Raw genomic sequence first — 11,754 nt, 5'->3', positions numbered from 1 at the left:
GTCTTTTTCAGTGTGTCAGGAATCTCTCTGTGTCTTGGGTTGAGAGCTCTCGTACACAAACTGGGATTCCAAGAGAATATTCAAAAGTCTTTCTTGACTCCGTCACACAGGAGTATGTTCCTGGGATGTCAACTGGACAGCTCAATTAAGAGCTTTTCTTCCACTGGAAAAGTAGATATTTATCTAGATCTATTTCTAAGGTTTTTCATTTAGACTTTGGTTACTCCAAGGGAATACGTCAAGATTTTGGGTCTCATGGCATCAGTGATTCTCTTGATACCCCCTGGTAAGACTCCCCATGGGAAAGATAAAGTGGTATCTGAAATCTCTTTGGTCCCAGAATCAACACCCTTTTCGATTTCCAGTGCTGGGGTTTGTCAGACAAATTTTTTTGGTGGAGACCACAGTTATTCTTAAATTCAAATCTTCCCTTTTCTCTCCCTGTTCCAAAGTAGTCAGACGCTTTGGACTTTCCCTGAGGAGCAGTTTCAGAAGCAATAAAAGTACAGGGGTGTGGGACAAGGGCAGATGCAAGCACATAAATATCAAGAAGGTGCTTGCCCTGATCAAGGCACTCAACTCTGTGAAACATCTTTGGTTTCGGGGTCCTCTTCATCAAGTGGTTGCAGACAATACCACAGTCATGTGGTACATCGGCAAGCAAGGGAAAACCATGTCGCACCCCCTTTGTAGACTAGCCATGTTAGCTTGGGATATTGCTTCACAACAATGTCACTCTACAGGCATCCTACATTCTGTCAAAGACCAGGACAGACCCCTCGCCAATAAAATCTAGTCAGAGTTTCTTCAAGATTTGGTCCATCTGTGGGGAGTTCCTCAAGTAGACCTCTTAGCCTGCTCTCTGAATAATCAAATGGCAAGATTCTTTTCCAGGACTTCATGGACAGATGTCTTTTCTTTTCTTCAGATAGGAATGTGCTTGTATGTTTTCCCATCCTTTCTAATAATATCCAGGGTAGGTGAAAATTCAGAAGGAATCCCCCAAGATCATTGTGGTGACTCCCTTCTTGCTAGTGCAACAGTGGTTCTCCCTTCTTTTGGAAATGGCCAGGAGCAATTACCACAAGCTTCCACAGATTGGATCTATTCACTCAAGAACAGGGGTGTTTGATACACCCTGATACAAATCAACCTCAGTTGACTGTGTGGGTGAAAGGGTCTTAATTCCTTTTGGGAACTTGTTTACTGAGGACTTGCAGCAGGTACTAATAGACACAAGAAAGCTTGCTGCTAGAAGATCATACATTACCAAATGGAAAAATTTTTCTAGTTGGTGCCAACAACATAACCAGCACCCATTTAATTCTAGTTGTTTTCTTGTTCTACAGTGTTTGTCTGAGTTACTGTCCAATGGCCTTTTATTCCTCTATCAAGGTTAATTTATTGGCCATTTCAGCATGTGTGCCCATGGATCCTTACCTTTCAGTGTAGTCTCGTGTCAAAAATGTTCTTGTAGTCATTGGCCATTTGGGCAGTTTTTCCATCTCTCTCAACTTTCTGATTTAAAAGCCCACATTTGCACTTTATTCCCCCCTTTCCTGTAACTAGTTCAGTCCAGATACAGATTCTTAGTTTTAGCACTTGAATTTGCTTATTCATGATCAGCACTTGTTCATAACTTGTAAGCACTAAATAACCTACTAATTACTACAGCACTCAACCTTCCTCATTACCTAGCGGAAAACCGTTTTGGTACTTACTTTCCTCACTTGCTTAGAGAAAAACAGCTCTTGTACTCACTTTCCTCACTTATCTAGAGGAAAATAGTTTTTTATTCAGGCTTGTCCAAGGGTCAGCTCCCAGTGTTCTCTCCTGTCTATCTGATGAATCTGGGCATCTTGGGGCAATGTAGAAATTGCATCATGTACACAGACAACCCTCTCCTCCTACCACCCAACACTACAACCTGTGAGAGATGCACTTATCTAGCCAAACTGGAGGTAAAGCTCTCTCCAATCAAGACTGAACTTGACAGTCAAGAGGAGAAGGTAAACATTTGCACCACACCACACTCCTCGCATAGTCTCACTAAATCTACACCACCAAAATCAACACATAGAAACACAAAAACATTCGCTGAAGCTCTCAGTAATAATCTGCTCAAGCAGCAGGGACCTCCAAAGCAGAAATGCAAGCAACTTCCACCCCCCAACACAACCCAAATGACACATAGCCCGCAGACTCAGTATGCCACTCAACTACAGCCAATAAGGCAAAACAACGTACCCAACACACTAGTCATAGGTGACTCTATAGTCAAGCACACTGATGTCCCACTCAGCAGGCTAAACAAAGAGAAGGTTACTGTCAGCTGCCTGTCTGGTGCCAGGATCCACCACATAACCCACGCACTCAGGTCACTCCACAACAAGTACAAATATGACTTGTCATTGTCTATGTTGGTGTGAACGACCTCAGACGTGCCTCCCTGGACTACATGAAAAGAGACATGGAAGAGCTCTCCAGTCTTGTAGTCTAGGCAGGTATGACCCTAGCCTTGAGTAGCATTCTGCCATCACCCAGAATGATGCCGCAGTACAAGGACAAAATGATTGACTTCAACAATTGGCTAAGCTTCTGGTGCCATTCTAAAGGGATCCAGTATCTGTCTGCCTGGGATGACATGGTCGACAGACCACGATGCTTTGCCAGAGATGGCCTGCACTTGTCACCCCTGGGATTCCGGATACTGGCTAAGGTTCTTGCTGCCCCTTATAGTGCCTTTTTTAGGCAAGGTTCAAATGACAAATTCACCACCGTGACAGGAACAGGCAAGCAAAAACTGAGGGTGATGCTACTAATGCTAGAAGTATAAATCTCAAAATGCACTCACTCGAGGCACTCCTTAAAATGGAGAACATAGATGTCTGTGCAGTGACTGAGACCTGGTTCAAGGCTCCAGAGTGCACCCCTGCACTACCAGGCTATAACTCATACCACGCTTTTCAGCCATGTAACCTGGACCGGAACACCAAAGGCGGAGGTGTCCATATTCATTAAGGATATCCACACCTCCAGGCTAGTTGCTCAGCTTAATGCAGTCGAGGTTATCCAAGTGCAACTAACTCTGGGCAAAACTGCAATCCAAATTGTAGCTTGCTACAGATCACCCACCGTGCCCTAGGATTCCCACTCCTCTCTTCTTGATGTACTGGAAAATATTAGGGTTCAACCAAACACCCTAATAATGGGCGATTTCAACTACCCCATCATTAACTGGGAAAACTACTCGTGTACCAACTCCTTCGCTCAACGCTTTCTGGAATTTATAAACCCCAATGCCCTGGATCAACTTATCCACACCCCCACCAGGGGCAACAATATCCTAGATCTAGTCATTACCAACATGAGTGACCGGTGTTCCACACCTGAAGTCAACTCCTCGTTGGTCTGATCCGACCATAAGCTAATCACCCTTGATATCCACGTCCCACCCCCACCCCTCATTAAGGAAACCATTGTAAAAAATTTCTCCAAAGCCAACTTCATGCTTCTTAAGACAGAAGTGGTGAACTTTATGACACCCGTGCAGATGGACAATACAGTTACGACTACTGAATCCTACACAATTGCACTTTATAAGCACTTACATGAATGCATAGATTGTACTATCCCAAACAGAACCAAGACGCTCTCTTCCAAAAAAAGGAAGCCAATCTGGTGGTCCCCTGCCATAAGCAAACTGTACAACAGAAGGAAGAAACTGTTGCAAAAGAGAGTAAAATCCCATGAGTGGAGGAGCTCCCTGGTCAGCCTCAGTAAGAAGCTGCGATCCCTGATAAAATCCTCCAAAACTAGTTAAAACAAAATCACCACTGATTCTAAAGACAACCACAAAGCATTCTATAGCTATGTCAAGAATCTCAATGGCAACACTCAGATCTGCTCTGTTACAGCACAATGGCACTAAATATACAGACCCAACTGATATTGCCAACATCCTGGCAGATAGGTTTAGTGCTAACTTTACCCCCCCTCTCACCCCCTAAAGAGCCCATCTCTATACCGGAAGAATGCAACGTTCCTGTAATCACGGCTACACAGGTAAAAAAACACACTCTCCAAAGCCAAGAACACAGCATCCATGGGACCAGACAACATCCCAGGCTGCGTTCTACACAAACTACAGAATGAATTGACACCCCACCTAAGTACCATGTTCAGTCATAGCCTCACCTCAGGCTTTGTGCCTGCTTGAATGGTGCACAGCAACGGTTATCCCACTCCACAAGGGGGAGCCACCACGGACCCCGGGAACTACCGCCCCATTAACCTGGCGAGCCTAGTCTGCAAGGCCATGGAACGTATCATCATGGAACTTCTAAACAAAGACATTGGTAATCTCCAAACTCTGGACCCCAGCCAGTTCGGGTTTGTAAAAGGCATCATGTCTCCTAAACCTGATAGACTTCTTTGAAGCAGTCACCAAAGCCGTAGACAAGGGTAAGGTGGTTCACACAGCCTATCTACATCTTGCCAAGGCTTTCGACACTATCCCCCACTCTGGAATTATAGATAAACTCACTAAACTAGATATAAATTCCTATAACACAAGATGGGTTGCCAACTGGCTCACTGACAGAACCCACACTGTGAAAGTAGCAGACTCCAAATCCGACTTCAGACCAGTGACAAGTGGAGTACCACAGGGTTCAGTCCTGGGTCCTCTCCTGTTTGATATCTACTTCTCTGAAGTACAGGCTACCACAGAAGGTCTTTGGCTAACAAAGTTTGCAGATGACTGCAAACTTGGAACCATAATCGAAACTCCTAACGATGTGGACATCCTACAAAAGGGCCTCACTGAGACAGATGCCTGGTGTCAAAACCATGGACTCAAGCTCAGTGCCAAAAAGTGCATTGTCATCCCCTTTGGTAAAAACTCTGTACCCATGAACTACAACATAGGCGGTAGTATACTTAACACCAAAAATGTGATGAGACCTTGGAACACAGGTGGACAGTAGTCTCTCCTTTGATAATCACACCGCCACAGTAGTCAGGAAATCCTTCTACGTGGCACACCTAATCACAAAATGTTTCTCCTCCAGAAAAAAAGAGGTCATTGTTCCCCTCTACTCATCACTCATTAGACCCATTATAGAGTACAACACCCCTTTTGGTATGTACCTCACAAGACATCTACAACAACTGGAAAGGTCGCAGAAATACCTCACAAAGAGGATTACCAGCTTCAAACAAATGCCCTACACAGACAGTCTCAAAAAACTCCAGCTTTACTCCGTCATATCGCCTGCTCAGAGATGATCTCTGCCTAACATACAAAGTTATGTCAAACCCAGAGCTGTTGGACATGTACCACTTAAAGAAATCCCAATCCCACCGAGCTACACGCTCTAGGGGCCTAAACCTTGTCACCACAATAAACAGAACATGCCGGAGGGATAGATTCCTGTCCCAGAGACTTCCCATACTCTGGAATAAACTACCTATCTATATCAAACAAAGCTCTTCATTATCACTCTTCAAGAAAAATCTTGATGATTGGATGGGAAATAGGAAATTCACCCTGGGATCACCTCTGTGGCTCTGCTCGACAGTGGCCAAGGAAAATAATTTTCTTGGGTGGCAAAAGCCAGGGTACCTTTTTGGCTTGGCTTGTATAGGCCCCGGGGCCGATGGCCTAGTTACCTACCTATGAAGGATGTTTTTGCATAAAAAGCCTCCAGGAAAACTAGTGGTCTCTCCTTAACTTCTCTAGCACAAAAGTAAGATCCTAACACTTGCTCCATTTGAACCAGCTAATCTGGCTGACTTGAGGCTCTTAACATGGCAAGCAGTTTTACTGATTGCTGTGACTTCAGCAAGAAGAATATCTGAGCTGCAGGCTGTTATGGTGAGTCAGCCCAATGTCATTTTCCATAGGGGCAGAGTGTTTTTTGAGAACTAATCCGTTTATATCTGAAGTGGTTTCAGAGTTTACTTTATGCCAAACTGTCCATCTCCCTGCTCTCTTTCCTGAACCTGAAAATGAGAGAGAGAGGATACTCCGTATCTTGGATGTCCACATACAGCTCCAGTACTTACTATCTTGAGAGGACTAAATCTTTCAAATCTTTGAATCAGTTGTTCATTTCTTGTGAAGGTAAGTGTCAAAACCGACTAGTTCCAAATGGTTGTTTCAGGCTATTGCCTCTTGTTTTGTTCACCATAACAAAACTATTTCAGGCAGGGTCAAGGCTCACTCTAGCAGAAAAGCTCAGAAGAGCTTCTTACCCAAACTTGTCTTTCATTCAGTTCAGCTAGAGCTGCTGGACAATTTTGGAGTGTGAAAGGTGCCCAGAAGCTTTGGAAGCTGTCTGGCTTTTATATCCTGGCAGGATGTAACTTGCATAGCTAAAGATACCGCAGCAGGGAAGTTTTACTTGCACAACTGTACCTTCATCCTTGCTGAGAAAGCATAGTTTATGAAGTGTGCAGTCCCCAACCTTCATGTACCATCTATGAAAACTGAGGACCTGGAGGAAGAACTAAAAGCGTTTCTTGATTTTTGTCCAAGATTGATATTAATAGTCTTTTATCACAGTTTCACCAGACTGAATGCATCTCTAATGAAATATTATTGGCTACTCAACATGTGGTTTTGCATAAATGTTGGTTGGTGCTGTGTAGAGTGCAATAGGTGGAAGTGCATTAACAGAAACACTTTATGTTGAGGCAGAATTGTGGAGAATACATGGACTGCATTTCTAGTCTCACCAACTCTGCTGAATCTGAATTCAGTCCTCAGTAGGTTTGAAGTGGTATAGCTTATCTAATTTGTGTGTGTTGTCTGTAGAATCATGAGAGAACAGCGTACAAGTAGTGCAAATTTACATGACAGATGTGCATGTCTGGGCTGCCTTAGTTAGAAGGTAGTGATAGGGAGTTAAAATGAGTATTGTCAGAAGTTTTGAGGTTGGTTCAGAAGAAATTGTGCAAGAAGGTTTTTTTCTTGTCTATAGATACCAGAGAGAACACATTTTTCTACTGCTTCAGCTATTTTTTAATTGGTTAGTACTTTTTTTGCAGTGAGGCTATTTTTCTTATAAATAAGGTATGCACATTGCTTTCCTCCTTGCATCTAGTAGGATATGGTCCTGTCATCTATTTTGAAGCTTGAATAATCTTTTCTTGGTAGACACAGGTAATTGGAACAGCAAAACAGAAAAGCTAATAAATGCACAAGCTTAATGCATGTTGACAGCCAATCCGCTTCTTTTTCTATTTGCATTTTAGTGTCATTTCAGGTTGCTTTGTACAGCCAATCATTGTTGTTCTGTCTGCTGACATCACTAACTAGCCAATTCCCTCCAGTAGCAGTGAGCTTCATTTTCAGTCTTTTTTTTTTATTTTGCTAAAATGGAGGCTGGTTTCTTGCCCTGAGGAATAGATTTGTTTTGCAACTGGAATCTAGATGTTGATATGTAATAAGCCTGGCAGCAGGATGGTGGTAGAAGCAGCTAATTCAAATGGGCCTTTCCAGCCTGTAGCCCTTCTACACTTCCGAGGTGAGTCTTTGTATACTAACAGTCTGTTAGGATTTAATCCTGTATGTATAGGTTGCTAAACAGCAGTTGTGATTTTCTTTTTTTAGATAAGACATTAGGAAGTTGCAAATAGTTGTGTTTTTCTACTATCAGTCCTTGTGAAGCTGCAATTTGATTTAAGCACTCTAGTGTTTTGTTTTGCAATAACAACAGCTTTGCAGCATTTCATAGAGAGCATTGCATGCATAACTAAAATCAGGTTTTACTGCCTTCTGCTGTCACTTTCCCATCCCCCCTTTTCAAAGCCCTGCTGATGTCAAAGGATATGAAGTCACTACACTGAAAGGTATTGGGTGGGGGGTAGGGCAAAGCAGTTATTAACATTGTAGTTTTCTGTTTGCAAAATAAGTGCTAGGCACACTGTCATTTAAGTTTGTTTTGCATGTGGTCTGTTCATTGATAGCTACCCAGCCATGACAAATTGCTTAAATTGTCAAAGGAATAAGCATTGCATGCCCTTTTGTCAGTGATTTTTGGTTAGTACTTCAATGTTAGTGTTTTCATTAACAAGAGTTTAGTCTTTCCTTAGTCTTGCAGTAGTACTGCTGCTGCATTTTTAGAGAATGAAAATGTGGTCTTGATTGGCTAACTTGGAGTTTACTTTTAATTATGCTATGTTGTTTAAGGTTAGCCGTTGCTTGCTTTATTATATTTGAGTGAGTGAATGTAGTCCTTTAACTTTTGTTACATATCGTGAGTGTGAATGCATAATGTTTTGAATATTTTGAACTACAGTCCACATGGGTAGATTTTCTGTTTGCACGAATAGTTAACATTCATACAGTGTGGAAATATTGTCTTGGATCTTTTGTGCTTCATAGTAATCAGAAATTGCATTCAGTTGCAGTTAAAACTTGAAGCGATATGCAACTGAGCTGCCAAACTAATGAATAAACTGCCAGTCATCAAAAAGCAGAAGCATTTGTGTGCCCCTCTGATTGCTATGTAGAAATCCGTAGTTTGTATACTTTTCTGCACCTTTCATCTTAAATCCAGTTGTAAATCAAGAAGGCAAAGCACTGCTTATCCTTAAAACAACTGTGATCTAGATTCTGGAGGCTTGCATTTGGAGTTTGTTTTTTGTGCCCCATCCACCCACTCCTTTCCTAGGGGCTAGATCATGGCCCTGTATTATGGTAACTAAAAACATACTGATTTTTAGTCTCCAAGAAGTCTGTACTGTTTTGCAATTCTTTGTATGTAATTTTAGTAGCTGTATACAGACAGTATATCTTGGCCGCTGGAGTGTCATATCTGGATGGTGTAACATATTTGTGTTTGACTTGTATGTGAAAGACATGGGTTTTGTGTGTAGTATATAAACTGTGAAATGGGATCAGAAGAGCTGAAGAATCCACTTTCATAGTCTATCTTCTGTAGTCCTGTACTCCTTAGGCATGTTTTTGAAAGTAGGGCAGGTGAATTTACGTTTAATGGGTAACTGCCTTCCAGAAGTACAGCATAGATTGTAGTAGAACATCATCTTGTCCACTCTACTTTGGATAGCGAGTTTAAAGTCTGTTGAGAGCATGAAATGTAATACTTAAAAAGTTAACAGCAGTAATTGATGCAGTGTTACTAGTTTATTGATGTCTGAACATATTGAGGGCTTGCTGCATTTTTATTGTTTTTATACACATGCAAAAGAAACATACTGGGGTTAAAATAATGCAGGGTAGAGGTCAGTAGGAGAATCAGAGTTTCTTATGAGTGCAGAATGGATAACTTTGCTTTGCTTTCATACTGCTTTTACAAACTAGTCCTTTCTGAAACGCTGAGAATGCACTGTGCAAACTTGTGCATGCCCTTTTGTTCTGGATTGATACCAGTTTCACTTAAAATGACATCCATTATGTACACTAGAAGCAGTAACAGTCGTGACTCATTTTTAATCTTGTAAGAACTGCACTTTAAAAGTTTGCAAAGAAGTCACTCTCATTAAAAACACTCAGCAAGTTTCTTACACTTTTTCTGATATTCATAATATGGTACCAAGGAGCTCAATACCTCTGCATCAGTGTATTTGTCCTAGTTTTAAAAAAAAAAATCCTGTTTCCTGAGTGTATTGTCTGCACTCACCTCTTCTTAGTCCCAGGTTTCTTTCAGTTTACTTTTTGCCCCAGCTGCCTGCTGGTCGTCCGCTTCTGCTTTGCTAATGACCCATTCTTTCCATTATCACAGATGGCAAATCTCAGATGAGCGAAGGCTTCATTTAGGCAGCCAACAGCCTATGTGAACTTAGATTGCCTGGGCCATAGTCTTGACTTTATCCCTCTGTGCTACAGGAGCAGTCTTATTTTTCCACCTTTAGCAGTACCTACCCACAATCATTTCTTTGACCTTATTTGGAGAAAATTGTTCTTGCCATTCCCTCTGCCTTCAGTTAGTTTTCCACTACCAGATGTTTGCTGGTCACATCCAGACACTTTCTCTTTACACTGTCTTTACTGCCCCACTTGTCACCCTTTCCAGTATCCATCATGACGATGTCCTAAGGATGCCTAGTCTCCTAGTTTTGTCAAATGACCCTCGGTAAAAAAAAGGGGGGGGGCAAGTTCAGGTATCTTTACATAGGTTGTGCATAGCTCTCCCCCATGTCCATCTGCTGTGCATTTTTGTAGTCCCGTTTCTTTTGTGTTCCCCAGGGAAGTACAGTGACTGCCCCACAGTGTTGAACTTGTTTCTTTGTTTATGTGTACTGTATTTAATTTTTGCTGAAAATATATAGGTCCCACTGGGACATGGCAGAAACTTCTGATCTTTAGGTATATTCAGTCCCCCTTTATCCTAATAATGTTGGACATGGGTTTCTGCTTGTTATAGTGATTTTGTGATTAGAACTCCATGGATACTGGAGAGAAGAGCTGAAACCTCCAGTTGGAGGTATATCCCCCCCCCATCCCAACTACATACATTTTTTTGTATATTTTTGTTTTACACTAAATGCCGTTGGAACTTGAGAAATGTTGTAGTAGTTGAAACTTCTACTGTGGATATGCATTACCACCTTCAAAAAAACATGCAAGCACAGACACACACACACACCTGGCTGCTCCAGTGGCTTAGAGGGATAAATCCCTGACTATAGCCCAGGTTTCCCAGTTGCATCTTGGGCCACTGATGGAGCAGCAGGGAGGGATGGACATTACCATCCCAGACTGGGAGGACATTTACGTGGGTGTCTCTTGTGATGATCCCTGATAGATACTTGGAAAGTTGCATGTTGTCAGGTATGGCCCAAAAAGTAGTTAGTGTAGTGGATATGACTGAGCTGTTGTGTAGAAGGGGGAATATGCTACATACATACATGGTTATATACATATATTTCAAGCACGGGTATTAATTCCCTTCTAGCCTGCCAATATACCGAAACAGTTACTCCCATAAGTGTCCAAGCTGTTAAATATCTAAATTAGTGCTTGCTTTAATGTCATTTGGTAGTCTGTTATGTGCATCAGCTGCTGTCTTAGAGAATTAGGTTGTACACCCTCAGGGGCAACCGCAAATACTGACATTGGGGGGGGGGTGATTAACAGGGTAGGCTATGAGTAAAGTGCCTCCATAGATTAGAAGAGTAAAAGGCCCCCAGGACGTCCTTATAATCAGTGTTGCCCCCAGCCCTATATTTGGGAGGTCTGGGGGAGTGTTAAAAGTAGGCTGGTAGACCCAGCGGTAGACATTAGCCACCGGATATCGTGGTGTAGAACTGATGCATGAGGAGAGGGGAAAAAAGTACTAGTTTCTATGTATTTGTTGGTGGAACCGTATGGATATTGTGAGGACTTGACTAAAACTCAACACTTTAGGTAAATTGCTACAAGTGTGTGTGCATGTATACACACACACACACACACACACACACACACACACCTTCATAACCATGCGTTACCGTTGCATTAGTAGCAGTAGTCTAAGGATGCTGAGTCTCCAGGGAATAGCTAAAGTATATACTGGAAGCAAGCTTCTCACCCAAAACATTTCCACATCCCATGCTGAGCATTCTGATTTGATGTTGTCCCTGTCATTATTCCTCACAGAAGGGTCTTTGATCTGACATCGGATCCGAGCTGGCATCTTGGCACAGACAGATCCAAGGCTCAATCTCCTCCTTCTCCCATAATCCCCTGCTGCCCTCTAACCTTCAGATCTCATTTGTCGTGTGTCTGCTACGGATGTGATCCAC

General features: G+C 42.4%; 1 protein-coding gene across 5 annotated transcripts in view; it reads left to right on the top strand.

Moving 5' to 3' along the window:
- PPP2R5C (protein phosphatase 2 regulatory subunit B'gamma) overlaps nucleotides 1-11,754 on the top strand; it is a 2,766,797-nt gene that overhangs the window by 204,634 nt on the left and 2,550,409 nt on the right. Inside the window, exon 1 of one of the 5 annotated variants that reach the window (XM_044074549.1) lies at nucleotides 7,329-7,532. The exons of the other annotated variants lie outside the window; for them this stretch is intronic. Coding sequence (XP_043930484.1) covers nucleotides 7,439-7,532 — 94 coding nt within the window. The 5' untranslated portion in view covers nucleotides 7,329-7,438. Of the gene's footprint in view, nucleotides 1-7,328; nucleotides 7,533-11,754 lie in introns of those variants that run through there. 5 annotated transcript variants of the gene reach the window in all.

This window comes from Protopterus annectens, chromosome 6.part0, assembly GCF_019279795.1.
Source record: "Protopterus annectens isolate FY-2018-M chromosome 6.part0, PAN1.0, whole genome shotgun sequence".
NCBI classification, from domain to species: domain Eukaryota; kingdom Metazoa; phylum Chordata; order Ceratodontiformes; family Protopteridae; genus Protopterus; species Protopterus annectens.
The sequence above is the reverse complement of the archived record's forward strand: the minus strand, read 5'-3'. Positions and strand labels throughout refer to the sequence as shown.